This window comes from Eleginops maclovinus, chromosome 7 (assembly GCF_036324505.1).
Source record: "Eleginops maclovinus isolate JMC-PN-2008 ecotype Puerto Natales chromosome 7, JC_Emac_rtc_rv5, whole genome shotgun sequence".
NCBI classification, from domain to species: domain Eukaryota; kingdom Metazoa; phylum Chordata; class Actinopteri; order Perciformes; family Eleginopidae; genus Eleginops; species Eleginops maclovinus.
The window spans coordinates 17,575,815-17,600,344 of record NC_086355.1 but is presented as its reverse complement, the minus strand read 5'-3'; the positions used below and the strand labels follow the sequence as shown (position 1 = coordinate 17,600,344).

The following is a 24,530-nucleotide window of genomic DNA, read 5'->3' as shown; positions in this document are numbered from 1 at the left end:
CCCGCTAAAACTTGACTATTTACATTAGGGTCTAGTTTGGTTTAAGTACAAAAAAAAAAAATCTATATTTCTGGCTTTGAAATAAATGATTTGACGAATACGCTGTCTTTACATGAGTTACATGAGACAATTCAGCAGTTTAAATAGTAAAAACAATTTATAATAAATAGTGTGTGTAGTGTATGTGTGTGTGTGTTAGTCAGATACCTCTTCCTTTAATAGATGAATTATCTACTTCGAGAGTATGGTGAAGTGTGCACATACAGTATTTATGTTGTTTTCTCCCAATCTGGTTTGTTTGTTAACCTTGAGCACCCTGATTGCATCACAGGTATAATAGAGTATCAATGCCCTCTACACACAGCTTTCTTTTCTATGTAGAGCCAAGCAAGTTGGACAAGCTGCAAATAGCTTCTCCTCAACCTGCAACTGTAGGATAGGCCTGACTGAGTGAGAATTATTCTCAGATCAGCCTCTTTTTTTCCCCCTTTTTTTTTTTTACTTAACACAGCTAACGTTTAATTCCCCACTTTGAACTGTGTACTACACTGCTGCTTTTATTACACTGGTTTTGTTTGAATAGGCCTGTGGCTTACGACTTATCCACATACCATATTGTGAACTGTGTGTATGATGCAATTCGGGGGATTGTAATGCCTGAGTGGTTTTTAGCTTACCACATTGGAATATAATATTATTTAGAAAGATAACGTAAGACCTCGTGTAATTTAGAGTGTAATAAGACTGAGCAAATAGAAGAGTAGGCTACAGTATGTCATGCTGTATACCCGATGTGTTTAGTAATTGGGTCAACACGTTTCATACCTCATCTAAAGCAAAACAAACATGATGGAAATATATACTGCAAGGCTGGTGCTCCTTGAGCAGACCCTGTCTTCCCTGTTTGCTTGCCTCCAAATAACTCTTTGTTCCTTTGAAAAAGCTGGCACATTTCAGAGGCTCAATGGCTTTAATGAGCCACAATGTTGTGCCAGTGGTGGCTGTTGGGTGTCAGGAATGAAGCTCATGATAATGTGCCCGGCTGAGTGCCACTGTGTGTTTCCCACTGTTATGGTAATGGTCCAGACTTGGTTTTTTTTTTCTCCCGCTTGCTGAAGGCGGCTGCTACCTTTTTTTTTCTCACATCTTTGCTATTCCTGCCATTGCCACTTATTTGATGTTTGTATAGAATAATCTGATACCTAACGCTGTAATACTGTACCTTTTATGCATCTTTCTCAGGCAAAAAGTATATTGAAGAAGAACAAAAGAGCGGAGGGAGCCCCTTAGTTGTGTGTTTATCCGGTTATTTTCCCACTACAGCTGCATTGACAGTGTCAAGGAGAGGCTGTTTGGAGGAGCAGAACGGAGAAGATGAATTGACATAAGAGGTCATTTGGTCGACCTCATATTTGGCCCCTTTAGCTTTCAAGGTGAAGAGGCATGAAAGGAGGTAGAACATCAAAAGGTAGCCCAGGCTGCTCCAGGAGGACCAGGAGCAGTTCCTTTTCATGGATTCCATTTCTAGCGGAGGAAATGGCCCTTCTGCAACAGACCTTCTGCCTTTCAACGGCAATCAATTCGGCTTTAGAGGCGAAGGAGCTCTCCCTTTAGAGACGTTGGTGAGATGAGCATGCAGCTGCCAACCTCCAGCCCCAGCATGTGCTCATTGATGCATTATTATATTTTTGAGAGGGAATGTAAATAATCTAGTAAACTTGCTCATGTGCAGTTCATTTGTTATATGCGTGTATACAAAGTTCTAGTTTTAAGACTGCATGTTTTTCGGCAGATACAATTACTTTTAAAGATTATTGGCCCAAAGTCAATTGTGTTGGGACAGAATAAAAAATAGTCAGAGTAATTATGAAGTTTCGCTAATTTTTTGGCAAGATCCTTTTTTCCCCCCTTTTCCACTTTTTAGAGGCAACAAAAATGATCATGAGCCTGTTCCTCCTCCATTACGCTACCTTGAGAAACCCCTGTCCCAGCTTAACAGTACATGCATTTTAATTTTTCAGCTTTTAAGAACACCTCCCCTGAAAAAAAGAAAAAGCCTATGAATATTTCAAAAGAGACCTTGATTTAAATTGTAAGCTTTCAGATATATTGCATCATTTGGGAAAAGGAGAAGGCAGAATGGATGAGGTGTTTGACCTTTTCAGATTTGTCCCTTGGTATAGTGAATTTGCTGGAGGGTGCCGGGTGCTAGTGAAGCAGCGGTGCGTTGAATTATCACTCCCACTGTTCAAACGCCGCAGAGTTGATCTCCCACTTGCTTCCCTCCCACTACTAATGGGTTAGGAACACACTGGGAAAAGGGAAAAAAAATGAAGACAAAGAGGGAGAGCGTGGGAGGGAGGGAGTTATAGAGCCTGTCTGATTGTCTGTGGATTAAGCTTAGAAACAAATTGCCGCATTTTGCTCGGCGCTAGGACAAATAGAAGCGGGTCACATTGTGAGATCTTTACCAAAAAGCGGGTGTCCTTTCACGGAATGATCGAGTTGAGTCTGTGACAGCTACCGGCGGGAAACATGTCAACACTTTGACGGATGCTCACTATATTGAAAGGCTATGATGACTTTTTAGTTGACTGTTCCTTCACTGAACTCCCCCCAGTCCACACAATCAAATCAAAGCACAACAGAAAAGGAGGCAAAAAGATAAGAACAAACTTGCCAAACTGCTTTGTAATAGTTTTCCAAGGAGCGAAGGACACCGTGTCTTTGTTGGAGGAGAGCAGCTGTCAAAATCACAATGCCTGGGCTACCACTACCAGCCTCATTCACTGTGGAGCTGCCACATCTTGAAAAGCATTGCCTTTAATTTTTGAACACTGCTTCCATTGAAAATGACATAACGATAATTTCCCTTGGATCAACCCCGTTCTCCAGATCCAATTACTGCATGTGGTTCTATAGAATGTCAAACAGGAAGCCATTTCCTTTTCACTCACACTCATGTTAAAGTGCACATGTTTTCAGTTGAAACATGTGACCCACCAGGTTCACTACCATCGCCTCATGCTGCATCTCTTTCTGTCTCTTTCTCCACCCCTCTTCCATGCCAACCTAGAAGACATCTTATGTGACGTAGGGGAGTTTCACTGTCATGATCACCACACCTGCATCCCTGAGGCCTGGCTCTGCGACGGCGAGCCCGATTGCCCCGACGACTCGGACGAAGCTGGCAAAACTTGTAAGTAACTCATTCCATCCATTACTCACTAATGCTCCACTGTCATATGGAATTGTGCCACAGCGCCTCATTTGCCAGCAAGTGTCAGTTGTATGGTATACTGAATTGTATTAACATGCAATGCAAGTGATGTTCCAAAAAAAACAAAAAAAACATTTGGTTGTGAAATGCATTGAAAGTAATAGAAGCATTTCTACAAGTATACTTGGGTGAAACTATTAGGGACACACTGAAAAGGGATTGCGTGGCATGTACAGCTGGGAAAACTGCATAAATAAGACAAAATAAACTATCAAGCCAATAGGGTTTTGAGGCTCCTGTGCTATTTGCATTTTTAAATGAGGCGACGTAAATTAGTCGACTGTCAGAACTTAGAAGTCTGTTTCGACTGACAATCACTAATCTTCACTAAAAAAAGCCATATGGCGATTCTGTCCTACATAGAAATGCTTGGTCATGTTGGCATTGTTATATCTGTAAGCTATGTATTTTTTTTACAAAACCTTGGTTGGTAACTTCATAGTTCTAGCAGCGGTTGCACTCCATTCTTTCAAGTGATTGAAACATACTTGGTATAAAGGTGGACAGCACTGTGGTGCAGGAATGTTTTTATAAAAAATGTCATTGTATTACTTGTATTTTCCTACCTTGAAGAAATGGTCAGCATGTTATTAGCCTGCACGGGATCATCAGAGGGTCAACATGTCAGTAGTACAGGTCATTCTTGTAAGAGCATGCCACCCACATTAGTCTTATTGTGTCTCAGATAGACCCTCTTAATGTCATACCAAACCATTTACCATTTAAAAAAATTACTGATTTTTGGGGTTTTCACTTTCCTGTGTTATGTTGTATACGTACTTGTGCATGTTAATGGTCTGGAAAGGCTAAAATCCCAAAGCTCACAGCAGGGGGAATTTCTCTCCAACATATTCTAGCCTTGCCTGAAACTCCTCGATTGGACTCCTTGCTTTACTTTAGTAACAAACTGTCATCAGTCTGTATCCTTCACACTTTTATTGGTAGCGCTCCAACACATGGTACATGATTTGCTAAGTGGCGGGACATCTCTAAGTGGTTGACCAATCACAACAGAGCCAGCCAGCTAACCAATCAGAACAGAGGGTGAAAAGAGGTGCTGCACAGTCAGTATGACAAAAAAGAAAGCACTTTTTGTACAGTAGAGGAACAAAATGCAAATATGAACCTGAAGATGTCCATAACATGTCCCATCTAGTCATTGACAGAGCACTCTCATTTACTCTATCTAAGGTAAGGTTTAGGGTTATACAGTAGGTGAAATGAAGTTCCACCAAATCGGTTGACATTTTACAAAATGATCAGCAAGTTCTTGATGATCTGTTGTTACCCAAACTTTGTGCTAATGCAACTTTATGCAAATAGTTTGAATGGTTGTTTTGTCCATGTTTACATGGTCGAGTCTGTACTTTGTCATACAGTTGTCTATCCCCTTATTGCCACCACATGATAACAATTTTGAGTGAAGCAAAATAGTCTCCAGCACATTGAGCTAATCCAATTTACTGAGTACAAACTGTAATGGACGCCAAATTTATAAAACAACATACAATGCTCACTGCTAAACTCATGTATAATCTCCAGCACTTGATGCAGCAATTAAACAACTAATGCTACAGTTAAGCACCTGCAAGTGTGACCGACCAATCACCAGTTGTTACTAAGTATGTGTTGCTATGGAGGTTTTGATTCTTAGAGATTGGTTATTTATCTAATAAGACTCTTATTTGACGACTTCTTACCTCCAAGGGCAGGATAGCACAATAATCTACTGATCATTTCCGAACAAAGCAGAAGAATATTATTGTGGTTGAAAAAGGGGTTTTATTCATAATACTGTTGACACGTGATAGAGATTAATGCTATAAAGAATATGTTTGGTAGATCCGAATGCAGTCTTGTAAACCTTCATTCGTCCTTCACATCAAAACAGGATGTGGCATGTCTGCTCCTGGGTATTGTTGTTTTCAGACTTTGGGGAAATACATTTCCTTTAATGGATGAACAGAACTGTAATTTCCCTTTTTTCTGCGCTGCATTAGCCCTTGTAATTCCTGATGAGACTGTCACTGTCACACAGTCTGTCACAGCCCAAAAATAGGCAACAAAACGAAATGATTAGCATTCACTCCAGGTTTCTCATCCATGTGAGTTATTAGGCATGATTATCACTTTATAGTTTTACCAGTGACATCTCTGCATACATTGACCATAATGAACAATAATTGATATTGATGCCCTTCGACAGAGGTTATATATTGAGAAGTAGTAGCTGTAGTAACTGTAATAGTTTGCTCTGATCTTCTGCCCTAGCACTAGCCAATAGACGCGCAAGTGTTACATAGTGTTGTCAATTATGTTACTGTCTGGTTTACAGTAACATATTGTACTCCTTTGTTTACAGTATAAACAAAGGAGTACAACCGAGACGTTTCAGGCAGGAGGGGAGGTGTGTGGGAGATCAACTAAACATTTAGCCCTTTGCAGACCATTAACATGCACAAAACCTAGGTGACACACTACAGGAAAGGGAAAACCAAATAAGACATAGTAATGTCCTTTTAAAGAAAGTTAAACTCATATCGATGTCACATTCAACTATTGCGTAGGGTCCAATGGAGCCCTAATAGCAGTTCCTGGCAGATTTTCTAACATCCTCTCTGATCAGGTTTTATGTCACCCATGACCTGTCACTATACCTTAGTGAATCACAAAATAGGTCAAATAGATATAATATAAACAAGGTAGCTTGGGCCAAGTCATATAATCTCCATAAGGCAATTAATTATCCCTTTCATTAATGCAGGCACTATTTCATTTACAATACCTACAGAAAGGAGACCTTGCATATTCATGTAAGGAATTTGGCACATCTCATTATCATGGATTATGCATTGATAGAAAGGGGTATTAGATAAGCTTTGCCCTGCAAACATAAGACGGGATTGGAATATGGTCTGCCTTGAATGACAGCAAGGGCTAAAGTAATGTTGTGTTTATATAGGATGATATGCACTGATCGAAGCCATAGAGGATTAACATAACAGCACAATAATTTCAAGGTGTAAAGCCATCAGTAATTTGATTTCCTGGGTAAAGTTTGGGGCAGAGGATTTTCTTATCTGAAGATAAAGGCAAGGAGATAAATTACACTCCTGTCCAGAAATACAAAAAATGGTGGTAGCACTGATGGACTCTCTTTTCCCTGCTTTAGCTTGGTCAGGGAGATGTAATCACTGCATCCTCAGGGCCTGTGGGGACGAGAAAGAGGAAGGTGGCCTTGGATTGCAATACCTAGAGACTAGAAGGAGGCACCGGTTTATCCGCTCAGCTGCAGGCATTACGGGATTGGACAGCTGACGACGGTTATTTAGGGAGCCGCGAAAACAGTATGCCTTCAGGAATGTCTCAAGAAGAAAACAGCAACATGAAATTGTTTCCCATTGTGTGCAGTTAACGTCAACGCTTTCTGTGTGGTGAAAAAGTCAAACCTTTGCTCTGTTTTGGGGCCAAGCAGCAGCTTGTGTTGTGACAGTGTATGTGGAAGGATTGAGAAATTTCCCAGGGTAGGATAATCACATTCTTAGTTTGTGCATCATACTTACGAGGACGTCTAAATGTCAAGGCTGTCTGGGGACATACAGATCTGCAGTTTGCTGTGCATTGGAGAAGTGTGGAAGCCATAATTCACTTCCTGTAAAAAATATTTTCCAGTTTAATTTTATGAGACTTTTCTGTGCTAATGGCTGTCAGTATGCAGCTCTCTCTCTTGATGCATTGATGTTACACACTTGCAAACACTGTCTCAGAACTTAAATCCTTCATGAATCCTTCAGGAAGGGATTTCATGGACGTTTGGCTCGTCTCAGTAGTGCTGCCATGTGGAGCTTTGTGAATCTGGTGGACGTGGATCCCAGTGAGTCCTTTGATTGAATTGTCAATCCCGAAGGAAAACACAGTAAAAGGGTCAGTGGTTGACTTCAAAAACATGGTTACAGAAGCTGTGTTTCATGGCTGGGGTTTGGCTCGACCCAATCAACACCAATGTTGATCCGAGTGTCATTGAGTCACGGGGGATGAGAACCGTTCAAAGAGAGCTCTCTCTGGGGTTCTTGCACTTATTCCCCTTTGTCCACAGGGGAGTGCATCTCTCCCCACATTCTCTATACTGAACTAGTCAGTATCTTTCAGTGAGCTTGGAAACGAGCACCATGATGACCCAACAGGGGTGCAGCCTGTGTATCTCATGGTTATGCCTGTTGTTTTAGTTTAGTACTAGATTGTTTCTTTATTAAGTATATATGCCTTTCATAGGATTAATATTATTTCTTACCTTGTCTAGACACTTTTCTACGTATCTTACGTTTTAATGTTCTTTTATTATATTTTATTTTCAAGCCATTTTAGCATCTTTTTAAGCAGAAACATATTTTACAGCCTTTAGTTTATGTATAAAGAAAGACACCCACAAGACCAGTTACCCCAATCTTAGTGGTAAGAGAAAGGCAGAGTAAAACAACAGTTCAATATAATAATTAGTATGATTTTGTAAATGATGTAGCTCAGTGAAATAATGTTTACCACTCTACATTTTACCATTGAAACAGGGTTTTTTCGACCAAAAGTTCTACAGTTGACAGTATCTGGGGAGTAATACTGTTTCGTCTTTACATAATGCTCTCTTGTAGGCAGTGATGCACCGTACAAGAAGAGCTTTTATTATGAAGGATGGATCATTTATGCCAGGGGTGTCCAAACAACTTTTTTCACCGAGGGCCACATACAGAAAAATATATGGAGAGCTGGGCCACTTATAGAGGTGAATATTGTCTCAAAAGTTAAGTTATAAGTTAGCAAAACAAATCAAATGTAGGTGAATAATGCACGATACTAATAAAAACAGCCTACATCCCATCTCTCTTTAGGGTTTCATTAATTTTGTTAGCAGCTCGTTCCTTAAAACAGAAGCTTCAGATTGCTTTTAATAAGAGTAAATATGAAGGTTCAATTTTAAGCTTGTTATAGAAATAAGTTATTGAGGTTTTCTTTATGAACTGAGATTTGTTAGAAAATGTTTTACATTTTAAAAGACTGAATTTATTTGAAAACGTGGGTTCATTAATATATTTGAACACATATATTTGAGAAGTACAATATAAGACAAGCAAAAGTTTAATTTGTTGGCCATATTGCATGATACTTTTAGAATTTGCAGAGGGCCGATACAAAATGGCCTGCGGGCCGCATTTGGCCCCCGGGCCATAGTTTGAACACCCCTGATTTATGCACAGTGTTAGCAAAGCTCCTAGAGACCAATTTAAATGCAGATTGTGCAACATTCTACAGTCATGTACAAACCTTTCTTCATGTTTGCAGAATGTGTAAATATATGCCATGTTTGGAATTCTTTGGGTAACAATACTTCAATGTTGTGTTTAAGCAGCCCTCAATTGGCTTAAAAAGAGAGAAACATTGCAGCATTAATTAGGTGTAATTTAAAAGTATATATGGATTACAGTTTTTTGCTTTTGCTAATGTATCCAATATGGTAAGGGCATTATTGTGTGCTGGTGGACTCAAACAAAAAAGTGAATTTTGATCAGGAGTGACAAATGAAATAAGAAAAGATAATTGTTTGTTATGACAGATTAAATGTCATAATACAATATTAGCACATTTACAGGGACATTTGTAATCGAGGAGCGTCTAGCACACTGGTGGTGGAGGTGGTTAATGATTCGGCAGACGGCGAGGCTGATTAAATGATGAATCTGCGAAAAACTGGGCTGTGATGGGGATGTTAAGCTTGGGCCCGTAACAGCAGAATGAATGTGCTAAAGGCACATAGAGATTCCTGTTTTAGGAGACAGCAGCAGGATGATAAGTTAACAATGCATAACAATATACAGTAGGTGTGTTGCTATAGATGTGACCGGCTAATGAGAACATCTGATATGAAGACTGACAGCCCTAGGAAATAACAGCAAGGACATAATGAGTGAGCATGCAAGAGAGGAGTGAATGACATAATGTATAATAAATCAACTTCAGACTCTTACAAAATAACAGACTTCCTGATTAAACATAGATATAAATGTATTTGTTTATAGCCTACCTGTACATACATCAAACGCCAATGCAGGAAGTATTATGCTATGCAGCAAACAGACAGTTAGCGTGTGGAGGTCAGGGATGTACACACAGTGAGATCCTTTAACAATCACAGCCAGACTCCTCTACCCATGCAATACCGCTATACTTAATTCTTAATGGGAAGTCGATTTGTTCACACTGCCATTTAAACATTTGGAAGTATACAGTTGACAAACACTACTTTAGGAGAATATTTGATCTGTATGTATGCGATGAAGCTAAAGCAACTCTAGTCGGTGTAACGTAGGCTGCCTATCAACATCCTGCTGGGTATTTTATCTGGCAAGTCCCATATTGAAATAAATGCATCACCAATGGGCTGGGTTCCCACAAAAACTGGCGCCAGTGGGATGGAGGTTTAGGAGGTAATGTAGCGTAGCACCTTGTTATTGAGCTGAAGGACAGGGCCTTTTGCATTATGTAACATTTATTTTCCTGCCTCTCTATCGTTCACTCCCTGCTGACACATAAACCTTTCTTTGACTCATCAAAAAGAAAAGCTAAAATATACCATTATTACAAACACAGCATGTTTACAGTCAAGCATCTTTACTGCACACTGTGGGAATCTGTCTGGGAGTATGTGAACGTCTTTAAGACCATTAAATATCCAAGATTCTGCTTTCACACTGCTGTGTCCTGTCTTGTGTTGTCTATCAAAGTTGTTATGAAGCTGGCAGGCACTATCTCTACATTTAATGTGACTGTGAGTGTTAGTGTAGCGAAAGCTAATTGGATACCATGTCTGGTTCTTTTGCCCTTCGTCTGACGACTGATTTAAGATCAAATGCACACACCCTTTTTCTTTGCTATAAACGTATCAAACCTGCCACAAGCGTTTCTTGTTTGCAGGGCCCTGTAATTTTTTTTAGCAAGATGCTTTGGAGTTAGACTTTTAATTTACTATTCCTCCCGCTTTTCCTCTGTACATTTGGAACACAACTTATGTACACTTCCCCAGGCTTGTGCCATCTGTTCTACCAGTAGTTTCAGTGGGCGGGTAACAGACACAACAAATATTGTGTGTACTTGTGTGTGCTTGCATTCCCATGAAGGCGGTGCATACTTTCGTCTGTATGATTTAAAAACTGTCTCTTCTGTCAAAATGTGATAGCTTAGTATAAAAGTTAAGTCATCGTCCTTGCCCTTAACATATCATCTGCTCACATTCAGTTTGCTGCATTGCCCCTGTTTCTGCGGCTTAACACATTTCCGTATGTCTGAGCATTTGTCTCCCGCCAAGCCATTAGTGTGAGAGTGATTTTCGTTGCCTGGTGACAATCTAGTGCCCGCGCCATGTCTCATCCATGTCAGCGCTGATGCACAGGGAGGAGCACATCGCGGCTTTGTCTTTGCTCTCACAGCCCCCATCTCAACAGCTAAACTGCACTGACACATGTCCCCTTTTGTATTCCCTCTTAGTACAACCATTGTAAAGGACAGCATCCCAGCTTGTCACCTGAGGAACCAAAGCCACATAAACAAAAACAAAAAAAACATTTTAAACTTGACATGCTTGCAAAAAGTGCTAAAGTCGACATTATCTCCCCACTGCTGCTGCGGAGAACAAAACATCAGAGCGATATGGGCATTAACTCGGAGCAAACGCGGTGACACATACTTACCACCACACTCAATGAAAATAATATCGCTATGCTAAGTGCAGTTCATCTCATACTGTAGCTGGAACTTGACTCTCAATGATCAGTGACATTGGCTTTTTATTTATTTATTAATCATAAATAATGGTTACTCTAATAGATAGTGAAATGCATTCTCCTATAGCCACTCTATAAACATGGCCATAGTCCAATGATTATTTCAAGGGAACTGGATTACTGCCAGAGGATGTTTAGAAAAAAAAGGAAAGCATGCCCTCCTACTCACTGTGCTCTAACCAAAGTCCTCATTAAAGATGCCTTCAGGCAAAACATTTAATTAAAAAAAAGCTTATTTACTCACTTATAATCAATTGATTTTCAGTATAAACTGGCTAATTTGAGCTGTGAAACTAATTACATAATGTGAGTTATAGGCAAAGGCAAAGGTCATTATATTGTCCATTTTTTTTCTGAAACCATAACAATTTCGTGAAAGAATCCAAGGCTTAAGGATGAAGAGCTGCCCTATTATATTTGAAACAAATGTGTTCCGCACATACACAATTCAACCCAGTTTTGAAATGCTCTTTCAACTACTTTGATCAGAGATGTAGGCAAATCTGGACTGAAGTGACACCAACTCAATTGGTGGTAGTAGTGCAGTAGTGCAGTAGAAATATACAAATATACGTGTTCTAATCTTGTCATATAAACCCACTTACAGTAGAAAAACTAGTGCAATGTATTACTTTATCACATGCCCTCGGCATGAAATGTTGTTTATCACTCATTGCTGAGCGAGTGAGTTATTTCAAGGTTTTCTGATTTGGCGCCATCCATATGATTTGTTTAGGTTTAAGAACAATACATACTTAGTTTAGGTTTCTTTAGACCAAGACCATTGTTTGGATAAAGGGTATCTCATTATGAGGAACCAGCAGGAAATGTATTATCCAGCTCTGCCCCTTATCCCTTTCTCAGCTGTATGTAGTTCTTTAGCATCAGATAGACAAAGTTAGCAGCTAGTTGTGAACATTGAAGTGCATGTAACAGCAACATATATAATATACATATATATATATATATATATATATATATATATATATATATACATATATATACTGTATATATATATATATATGTATATATATAGTCTGTTGTGTTCAAGGAGAAACATGTTATCCCCGGCCACATGCTCCAAAGAAATAGAGGGCAGCATTAGGCCCGTAAGTAAAGACTAAAATTACTGTTAGGCAGCTGTAAGCAAACACCACACGCTGGTTTTCACATGCTAAATTCTAATAGGTACAGTCGGGAGCTGAAGGTGCAACTCCCTGAGATGTTGTATGCTTCCCTCTTGGCAAGCTCATAGTTGTTCACCATTTAGATTTTTATCCAATAAATAAATGATCAAACAAAAAAAACTGACCCTGTAACCTCACTGTGATGAACCAGGCCTCAGGCAGCCATCTTTCTTTGTTCTCTCAGTTTTGATTGAGAGGAAATCTGGACTCAGGCTTTCGCTAGCTGCTTAGCATGCTAATTTAAGTAGATACCTCTTCAAAACATTTACATTTTTGATACAATGTCAAAAGTGCTACTTCTTCACATATATGTTGATGATGTTTGTTCATTCTTTGACTTTTTTTTAAACTTAAATTGTGGCCATATTCTTCACATGACAAATATTCACCCCTTTTGCAAAACAAAAACCTATAGTAAGACATTATAGCACGTCAAAAAGACCACAATAGACCTATGTTTCGGCAGCTGAGTTAGACGGGGGGATCAAGTCGGGGTCAGTACAGTACTATATGAACATTTGTTATGCAGAATATGTTTAATAGCCATCAGCTTACAACACCCAATATGATGTGTGATTTTGTGATACAATTCATGTTGTCATAAATTCAACATGATGAAATGAGAAACAAAGAAAACCTATATATTCCCATCTCATTGCATGAATTAAATCATTTAGATGCCATGAGACACAAGTGTATTTATTTTCTGCCAGCATTAAACACAACACTGTATATTATACTCATACAGTAATGGGATCATTGTTCTCTGTGAGTATTGGTTTTAGCCTCTCTGACTATAATATACTGTATGTATTATTCATTTGAAGCTGGCCCCAGAACAATTAGACTAGAACATTTGCATAATGGTCAGTCACAAAAGTATCTCTATTGACTAATTTTGTTGTTGTTTTCCACATACTGATATATTGGCTTTTTTGCAGTTTTTGGGGAATTGTGTTTCTGAAGTGCAGCTATTCTACATTGTTCCGAGGCTGCTTATTCTTCTCTGCGGACTGATGTATTGATTCTTTATTATACGGTAGAGCCAGAATGTCACCGGTGCCAACACCCAGCATCATTCCACTGAACAGTGTTAAAGTTTTCTCTCTCTTTCAAACGGATTTGATTGAATACTCAGCACAATTTTCGACACATAATAAACCCCTGCACACAGGAAATTAGATTTCTGAGTGGTTTTGTGCATATTGCTTTTGTGATGTTGCCCTCATTTATTGCATCAAGTACATATGACATGCAGTGTTTAATATTGATTTGCATTTCTGAGGTTGTCGATCGATTTGGAATGATAGCATGTATTATGCTGGAGCAAATCACTAAATTTCCAATGCGGAGGTTTATTTTGAGGCTTGACTTTAAAAGGAAAATGAAAACCGGATCCTCCTTTACTGTTGGCAACATAACTTGCATATCTGTATGAATGCTACCTTTTGAGATGAGAAGCACAAACATTACATAGATTGCTAGATAGTTTTCACAGTCTTATAAATAAAAGCTCTGTGCAATGATCCAGGTAGGGACACGTTTTTATTATTACGGTTTTATGGCAAGAAATACATGTGCAATTGTAACTGGACCTCTTTCTGTATTGACCCTGTTGATAGATCGTTTTGAATCTTTGCAATGTGCATTTTCGGGATTTGTCAAGTAATATCATTAACTTCCCAATACATAATTGGTAATTGTCAAGATTTAGGCTAATGTTAGCAAGTTGGATATGAGATGACACTGGCCATTAGCCAGTGCAGTACAATTCAAACACTGATGATCCTTAGGTCAATTCAAGGACGTGTTTAGAGCCAAGCATTGGAATGCTCTTAATTGGCCAAGTCAGAATGCTCAAGACCCGACTGAAAGTGTAAGGCTGCTCGAAACAAGCAACAACTGAAGATGGCTGTAGTAAAGGGTTGGCAGAGCTTCACCAAATGCTGGCTATGTGTTTCCAGAAACACTCAAAGGTATACACATTTTCCCACCAGGGAGTTGTCCAGTTCACACTGTGCCATTGGCGGCCTCTCAGCATCTCCATGTTATTAGTCGGGAGTCAAGTGATTGCACATTGTACTGTTGATGTTTGGGAGGCAACACCTACTTATATTCATTCACCTTTGGCATCTTTCTCTAAATCTATTAATAATCACAACATTAAATGATGTGCTAGAGTAAGTCTGTCCTATCGCTGTCTGGATAAACTGATATTGGAAATACTGTTACTTTGTCTCGGGTCAGACAAATACACCAAAAATAAGCCCTCTTTGCTGAGTAAATCATTTCAAATGTCAAGGACGTCAGAAAGGTCATAAAGGGAAAATACGTCTTTTAGAGACCTTCGAGAACACCCTGCCTTTAAAAGCAGGATTTGACCGGGAGAGCTTTCCTAAGCAATTGTTGAAAGTAGGCAGTCATTTTTCAAAACACTCTCTTATTTACCCCATTGACATCTATCTGCATGTGTTTAAGAAGTTCAGTTTGTTGCCATGGACCTCAGTTCCACATTTTCACCAATGAAGCACACTGTTCATGACAAGTAGCAAGATAAGTAGTCGAGAATTCTTCCAAGGATTGTTTGCCTCTGAGATATTAACCTAGAGCTGGGTACAAGCAGCCCATGCACTCAAATCAAGCCGAGATATGGTGAAAATTGCTTGCCAGCAGTGCTGTTACACGACAGTTACAAATGTATCATCCTGTTCCATCGGTTATTAAACTTAAGCCCCAGCACAACAGACGTCCTTTAGCCCATACATCCTCAAGCTTTAAGCGTGACAACAATAATGACTTCACCGCAGACGGATGAAAAACTAAAGGTGAAGAGTTCACTATTTCCATGAGCACTTGCTTCAGCTCGCGTAAACACACACGTTAAGAGCCACATGAGCAGCATTGCTGAAACATTCACGCCCTTTTACACTTGGCATGTATTCTTCCACACCAGTGATGCTGCTTATCAGCCTACAGATTAATGTTAACATCATAGCACCTCTTCTGGCAACTTCTTCTGTCGTGGTTTGTTTTTACCAATTGCTCGTCCGTGAATTATTTTGGAAATTTCAGACTACTGTAGCTACTACTAGTGAACAATGCAAAGGCAAAATGCATTAATCACACATATTTGAATACGCAGTTGGTTTTGAATGAAATGCAAACATTATACTCCTCTTACCAAACTATGCAACCGGTAATAATTACTGATTGTGTACATTGTGTAAAGGTGTTTACACTGTTATAAAAGTACAATCTCTAAGATCAATTTGTTTATGTTTGTAAAAGTGTGTAACACAATTTATTTTTGTCTGGTATACGTACTGGTGCAAATCTACCTGAACCCAAAAAAATGTATTGGAACATTTGGTGTTTTTATCAGCTGGCATTAAACAATAATACATTTTTTATTTACATTTTACATGGTCATAGCCAGGGTCAAGTACTTTCAGAGTTGAGCAATATTCTTTCCAATTGTTGTAGTATTCTTATGAAGAAGGACACAGTCAACTACGTGAAATCTAGATGGTCATAGAAAGACTCTGAGCAGAAACCTACTGTGGTTCAAAACAAACCTGATAAAGACACTTTTTTTTTATTATGACAACTTTGGTGATAAAACAGGACTTTTAGGGATTTAATACATGATGTTTAATAATTCATTAATGACATGTAAGTCTTCATCCATCCAAGTGAATGCTGCGCTGCCCTGTCTTATCTTCCGGCTGACTATCAGTGTCCTGTTTTTACACCACAACATTATACAGTATGCATTGGCTTTTCATTGCTTGAGAAAATAGACATGAAGTGTGAGATAATGTGAAAAGTTTCAATTATTCAAGTCTCACTGAGTTGACAACCTTCAACAACATAGCTGTACCAAGTTAATTGTGCCAGTACATACTGACCTGAGAATTATCTGCACAGTTCAACTTTTTCGTGCACAATATGCAACATCTAATTCAAATAAAAGGAGTCCGTATCTGTATATCAGTCCTTGATTTTCTCGACGAAAGTGTATCCAATTGACTTCACATTTGAACTATTGCGTATCGTGCATTGCTGAGAAAGGAAGTGCGGTGTGGAGATCTACAGGTCATATTTATAGGGGTGCATTATGTACAAACTGTGTTGTGTATTGACAAACGACCACTATTCATAGTTAAACGGCATGCTCGGTACAGTGTGAATGTGTTGATATGAGTGGTTCTCGGCAAAGGTGCACAAAGCAATTCTGGAGGCCAATCATTGTGAACGGATGGTGCAACAAAAGCCTGGTCACAACTGGCCTTCAGGGTAAATAACTATAACCATAATGCATTGAGTCATAGCTAGTGGTGTCTAGGCTGTTTATGACATTTTTATTTTATGGTAATGATTAGATTAGTGATTTGCTGTAACCATAATGAGGGTGCGTGCAGTCACTGAAGTCATTGTCATTGTGGGATTGACCACAGAGGAGCTTGTGACTGATATGAAGCCATCATGGAGAATTATTCATATAGGTCAAACAGCAGGATGCTACTTTGATCATCAATTCTCAAACATATATTAAGAAAATCTAATGTGGATAGGATAAATCCCTGTACGCAGAAGTTCAAGCGACTTCCCCTGCTAATAGGTTATTTTCTCTCAGAAATTCATTATTCCGCACAAACTTGCACCGGCTCAGATTACAGTGATTATCATAATGAACATAGCTGTTGGAATATCCCCCCTAGAAACCTCTCATTTTACATTAAGTAGAGATATTAGTTTGGCCCAGCTGATTCCTCCTCATTCACTCCTTAATGTCGGTGAAGAGCAGCATGATTTTTAATTAACATGTCCTAAAATCTAAGATCGTGCAGCCACACAAATAATTTCTTAGAGGCCTTTGGTGCAAAACATCTAACCAGAAGTGCAAAAGTAGCAGTAAAGTCTAATTTACACATATATATATATATATATATATATATATATATGAAAGATTTAAACAATTTGATGTATTTACACTTAAAACATAGCACTATAGTAATGGAATATATATGCATGTACTGTACAATGTTATTGACTGTTATTTTATTTTTGATAATAAAAATATACGTGAGTATTTTTTACAAAATATAGTCGTTTGGACACATAAATACAGAGAAGTTAGTTTGATTTGGTGAAGAGTCAGTCCTTGGATATCCATGGTGGTGTGTGTGTGTGCAAGGTAGTCAGGGGGCGGCTATCATTGTTCAGGGTTTGGCCAGGTGATAACAGAGGGGAATAAGCTCTTCCTGAACCTGCTGATCCTGGTACGGAGGTTTCTGTATCGCCTCCCAGAGGCATGAGAGCAAACAGGATGTGGCTGGGGTGAGAGGTGTCCCTGATGCGTTCTGTGTGACAGATTGTATATATGGCCGGGAATGGAGCACCGGTCATGCGTTGGGCCGTTTTCACCACCCTCTGCAGTTGTTTCCGGTCTGCAGCGGAGCAGTTGCCTGTACCAGACTGTGATGCGTATAGAGAGGATGCTCTCAATGGTGCAGTGGTAGAAGTTCACCGGAATGTAAGGAGAGCTGAACTCGTTCTCCTTGGGAGGGAGAGGTGTTGATTGCCCAGAAGAGGTCCTTAGTGATGTGGACACCAAGACCTTTGAAACTGGTGACATATTTAACCTCTGTCCCGTATATGCTAATGGGTGTGCGTGTGTGTTTGTGCTGCCCTTTGGACCTTTTTGAATTCCACGATCAGCACCTTGGTTTTCTTGGTGTTGCCGTCCAGGTTTTTGTCACCAGGTACTTGACCTCATCGCTGTAGTTTCACCACATCGTTGTTGTGGATGAGGCCGACCCCGTTTTGCATCTGCGAATGTTACCCTGGTATTAGAGCCATGTAAAGGAATGCAGTCGTGTTCAGTACAACACAAATATATATTTTTAATAATATATGTGCAGTATTTAGACTAGATGGAATGGTTTAATTCATGGTGATAAATATTGAAGGTGAAGTTAAATGTTTCCCGCTTTGCCTGAATAAACAAATCACACTTTCATTTTTTGTTTTACCTACCAGGGGAACATCTTTGTAACACTCAAGGTGTTATGATTAAACTTGTGTCTAACTAGCCTGCATTTTTTCATCTCAGGACATTATTCATTTATCGAGCCATTACTGGGACCTTGCCGTTTAAATCTAAACTGACTAAAGATTTCTCCACCAGCGATTGCCTAACACAACAGGGACCTAATACAGTTTATCTGTTTGCAACATGTTTTCAATCTATCCAGTAATAACAAACACAGTTCTAGCTTGCTACCCACTTGCGAGAGTGGAAGTAGACCAAGGTGCGGAGCAAAATGATTTTGCTGATTTGAAAAATAAAATAAAAAACGTGGCCAAATTTCAAGCAACATCAGACAGTCAGGGGAACAAGAAACATTTTCAATTAAATGGATGTGTCCTCTACTGAGTTAAAGCCTTGAGAAGCAAACCTTTGCCTCTGATTTGTTTCCATTAACTCTCGCCTGCTCGTTTACTTTCTCTAAACTCCAGCAATGACAGTTATAGAGCTAAAGTTTATTTTTTTAAACTATTTTAAAAATCGTCACCTTTCACACTTAAGCTTAAGTGCTTACAATATGGTATAATGGCAGAATAGACCTCTTAGTAAGTGTGTGCATTGGTCTGTTTGTGCGTTATTTTAATTTTTCATTTAACAATATTTGGAGGCCTTCTGTTATTTCTAGCATGGGTGTTATCACAATCCGGGTTGCTAATCAAATCAACCTGAATCAAACAAATAAATACAAATTCAGTGCATTGCATACTATTGTAATCATATTTTAAGTATTTGATCCCGGAGATGCTTATCTCACAGCTCATTATCACTACAGGCCTGCAGAGAGTTGTAATTATGAGTTCATTTTCCTAATCCATACACATTTCTTTTCCTCATACAAGATATTCCAGTGTTATTCATAGTCACTGCACTGTCGATTGCCTGAGATAATCTCTTGCCTGTACTGATCTGAAGGATGTTTACATTAAGCATCCTTTAGCGTCTCGGAATGGGAATCTAAGGTGAGTGAAACCCAGGTATAGCTGTCAGAGGATGTGTTACACGACGTGTTGTACTATCCTGGTTTGTACGACTTTGAGCGATCATCCAATATAGTACAGTAGTTTGGGAATTGACAGAGGAATTCTGGATACCTCAGCCGTTGAGAGACCATCTGTGTACCCCTGCATGACAGATCAGAGCCACTGAATATTCATGCACCATCCCTCCCCTTATCACATTAGATTAGAACCCATGTGGTGAGATAGCAAGGAGAGAGGCTGACGGCGCTGTTACGTTGTCAGAGACCTTTGCAGCTCGGTGTTAAATAGCACATTTGCCAAATGGACATTTACTAAAGTGTTGCACTGGGTGAAATATCCCGTGACAGTGTGTACTCTGTCTTATGTGTTTTGAAATGTACGACAAAATAATTTACAGAGTATTCATATTTTGATCCCAAATGATTTTAAAAAGCATTTTTTCCTTTTTTAAATTCCTAAAATGTCAGATATGTTGAAGAAGGAATCCTTAGTGTACATTTATTTTTAGTATACTGTTAATGTGTAATGATTTTACAAATATTCCTTTGTACATGAAGTCTGAAAAGTAGCACACATATCAAACTCCATCCCCCGAGAGGAGCTGGGGTTGGGGGGGGGGGGAACGTGATGATTTAAAGACATTTCGCAGCTCAGCAGAGGAGGCTGCCAGTTTGCTCATGTGTGAAATATGAACCCTGAGACAAGGTCACTTATATTTGACTTACCTAAATATGGCAATGAAATAGTGTGAATCACTGGGGCTTGAGCAGAAAGCCAAGAAATATTCATTAAAAAAGAAAGGCCTCCCTTTGCTACACTTTTAAAGCAATACAAATATTCCAGAGGAGGAACTAACGTGAGTCATTATTGTGTCAATACAGATCCGTTCTGTACTGTAAATCAACACAGGATGATGGCTGTCTCTGTAATAGCCACGTTAATTGCTGCATCTCTTACCTTACAAAGTAGAAAAGCATGTTATGAATAAGTAACTGCCCGGTCAAGGCGTTCCAAGTGGGCTTGGGTTTGAGTCCTTTCGGAATGAGAAAACTCTGGGGATTGTTACAGAGCCCATAAATCTTTCCGTTAAGTGGCTGAAGCGTCACATTGGTAATTGATACCAATGTAGTTGGGGTGGAGATGTGACACATTTACAGTGGTGGTGCGCTGTATTTTATGTGGTCCCGTGGCTGCCACATGAGTGAGGGTCACCTATGTGCCTCATGAATCCTTAAGCAGCTGCTCTCTGCCGTTCGCCTGGCTTGCAGCGATGGTCGGGCAGTTTGTTACAGGACTTCAGCAGTGCGTCCGCAGAGGAGTGTGGCGAACATCTGTTGTGTGTGAAGAACAATGCTGTGTGAAGTATAAATACATTTGCATATGCACAGGTTCTTCCGCCTCCTTTAAAAAGAAGGTCTTGAAGTATCAGCACTTTGAGAAAAAACAACCACTAGGAGAAATGTGTATCGCCTGCAAAATACACAAATGATAATGACAATGAAGCATGCAAATGTATGTTCCATATGGTCTCCCACTGTCTTCCATATGCTGATAGGAACTTTGTTAAAGCTCATTTGGTTTTGCAGAAACAGTACATCAATTATTAATGTTGGAATAAATGGAATAACAATATTTTTATTTTTACACTTCTCTCTTTTAGGTGCAAAGGACGTGGTGATCAGATGTCCACTGAATCACATACAGTGCATCGGGACAAAAAAGTGTATTCATTTCAATAAACTCTGCAATGGTGCCAGGGACTGTGAAGATGGCTACGACGAAGGAGTTCACTGTCGAGGTAAGAGTTAATGAAGCCAATCCTCTTTATCGCCTTGGGTTTAGAATACATAAATTAATAAGCATTCTCATCATTATGGAAATTAATCAGATTGTGCTCATCGTATTTGGTTTATTAAGATGGTGGAATTTATTTCACACATTGAATCCAAATTCCATTTCTACAATAAATTGCTTTGGAAAATGCTTTACTCTTACCTCCCCTTAATAAGATTCCTAACTTTAATCGAGTAAATTAAGCCAAAGTGTGCTTTTGTTGTTTATGGGAGATCAGGGATCGTTTTCACGTTCACTTAGATACGCACTGCCTAATCCATCTATCGTCTGTAACGCTTAGATTCAACTCTCATGCCTGATGGTTGGTGATATAAATGCTAATTAGACTCCATTTAGCTGACACTTTTATTCATAGCAACTCAAAATGCCCATCTTCATTGTTGGCAATGCCTAGGGGAGCAATTTGGGGTTCAGTATCCTGCCCAAGGACCCTTTGAATGTTGACTGCAGACCTCGGAGTACATCCACTGACCCTCCTATTGGTAGACAACCATTTACCCCCTTAGCATGAGCTGCCTCTTCCCAAGTGTTGCAGTTGGACTGGTTGCCAAGGTGACTTCTCGTCATCCTTCCTGTCAGAACAGGCAAGAAAAGCAGCAGGACGGAAGCACCAGGTGTGGTGTTGTACACAAGTTTGTGCTGTTGCTCGCATTCTTTAGCAGCTATACCAAGCTGCTATCGGCACCTGGCTTCTGTGAAGACAGCGTCTGCTATGTGATTGCTGCAGTCTTGGCACAACGGTAGCCTCTGTCTGGCAGAGACCACAGCCTTTTTTGACCTTTTTAGACAGTTAAAGGCATGCTGGGCGTTGTCTCTATGTGAATGCTAGGTGTAAGGATATGCTAGCCTCTGATTCAGAGCTGTGAAGAGTCCAAGAGCTTGTTTGTTGGCACGGAGCAGAAATGTCTTACTCCCTGAATTATTGCTTGCATTGATGTATTTACTTGGTAGAATGCCTTGGATCAGGGAAGGGAATTAAACCAAGATTGAGTGAAGTGTAGAGACATTGTAACAGTATGCAATATGTCTGTTTTGGTTTAACAAAAATGCCATTGACATGTACAGATCACATACAACTGAACAAATTGGATACATTAAAGGTTTACCCAGCCTAGGGCTGCATGGAGGCCTGTGGTTTTAAAAACCTGCAATGTAACTGCAGTAGAACACATTAGATACCCTGCACTGGCTACTTGCCAAATCTGCCCAAATTGTCCCTAAACTAGACACAGATCTTCAGGGTTAATACCAAAAGGTCTGCTCATCTAACTAAATGGTGAAGCAGGATAGGAGGTATGCAAACCTGGTCCAAATACTGTGTTCATGTCATGTCAGGTTAAATTAAAATGCAAAACCCCATCTGGAAGAAACGCTCAAGTCAGCCAAGGTAGAACACTCCGACAGTTCTCTCAGATATCTCCCGCTCCATGCGCTATACTGCAAACCTGTGTCAACAAAGATGGAAAAATGTAATTGTATCCACTGATGCTGGGGGGGGGGGGGGGGGGGAATGGGATCATAATGTAAATTATTAGCCACCTTGTTAACAATATATATGTGAAAATTATAAAGTCAGTATGTTTTTTTACCTTTTATTAAATTCTAACATTTTTCAAAATCCCTGTTTAATTTATTTATACAGTATATAATTCACACTGCAACAAGGTCATATTGCTTTGCTCCGGAAAAGGGGCTTAAATTAGGGCATCTACTTGGGTGTAATGTTTCATTTGCTACTGACACGTGATGGCGCCGATAGACACCCGTGACTATTGCAGAGTCATTTGCCCCGGAATTTATTCCAATTGTAATCTTTAACAATAAGGCAAGCCATTGTTACTGGGTCATAGTGGGTTTGTTGTTATAGTGAGAGGCTTTACAGATGATATCAAAGGAAACCAATCCGACAACACTCTCATAAGCTTCTTGTTAACAGTAAAAATATGATAGCAGTAAGTTTCAAGTTGTTGTATCTTGTGGGAACTATCGATTTAATGCATTGCTCAGTCTCCAAGAGTAAAGAAAAAGGGAACTCGTAAGGTGAAAAATAAATAAACAATTGACGAGGGTCAATTTTTTTGTGTGTTTGGCACAAATCAACAGCACAAGGACTTGCACAGTAAAACTGTGCAACTTTCAAATGGAGATTAAAGAGAGACCGAAGTACAGAAGAATAAGTCTTTCATGCATAAACCTTACCTTTTCTTGTTACCTTAAAAGGCAATTTTTTAATGGCTCGAAGACCCAGGAGTTTATTGAAGTAAAACAAATACTTATAAAAAAAAGAAAGAACACATCTTGTGATATTGTGTTACTTTAAGAGTTTTGTATGCTACGATCTTGGGTATAATACTCAGGTCTTTTCACAAGTGAACCTGAAGCTTAAAGAGATTTATAAACCATGGTTTTCAAGCCCTCTAATCTCCAGTTAACTAGAGCCACACTTGAATTACCTGCAAATCCAGAAGCACAAATGCACAAACAGCAGATGTGCTGCCTATTCTCAAACTTTATTTTACAGTAAGGAAGACCTTACATTTACTTGAACACCATTCATTTGAGTATAATAGGTGGGAAAATATGTGTTGACATTAAATATAAAATAAATATTCAAATGTAGTAAATACGTAGTGAATAATGTTCTTTTTTGTTAGTGGTGTAGATGTAGCAACCAACCTTCCAAAAGCCTTGAATCGTAAGGTTGCTAAACATTTTATTGATTGCTCACTACATACACATGTTTTTAAATGTAAGGTCTAAAGCATTGAGGAAACCACGTTGCCTTCTTCTGCCAAAAACGATCATATTGGCTCATTAAAGGCTGTTCCCTCATTTGGGATTTTTATCGCTCTTAATATCTGCCGTAACTCCAGCAACATCTGCTTTTGTGTTCACTTCCCTTAGTTATCTCATGATCAGTCCTGTTCTTTTATTTACATATTTATTTTCTGCTTATCACAGATTTATCTACAGCAGAGGGAGGCGGTCCTCCCAAAAGGGCATCAAATTAGTTTCAGGGAAGACTCATTGAATGGAATCTGAAAGAATAAGACATTAGTTATTCCATGCGTAATCAAAATGAGATCACGTAGGATAGTAATGTGTGTGATCTGGTTAGAGATATTTTATTGTACTGTTTCTTCCACTTTCTTCGACTAAACAATGCTGTAAATCTAAGACATATGTTCTGCAATAATGTATACCAATATTAAGCTATCCAGACTAAAATGCAGACTTTGTATGGAATCAAATACCATACTCATGATCCCGTTTGGCATCAAGGAAAGGAAGCCAAAGGTGGGGTGGGGG

At 39.3% G+C, this 24,530-nt stretch overlaps 1 protein-coding gene across 1 annotated transcript in view; it reads left to right on the top strand.

Annotated features, from left to right (window-relative positions):
- LOC134867416 (low-density lipoprotein receptor-related protein 1B-like) overlaps window positions 1-24,530 on the top strand; it is a 265,089-nt gene that overhangs the window by 70,775 nt on the left and 169,784 nt on the right. The window contains 1 exon segment of the mRNA XM_063887959.1: window positions 21,028-21,165. Within this exon segment, the coding sequence (XP_063744029.1) occupies window positions 21,028-21,165 (138 nt within the window).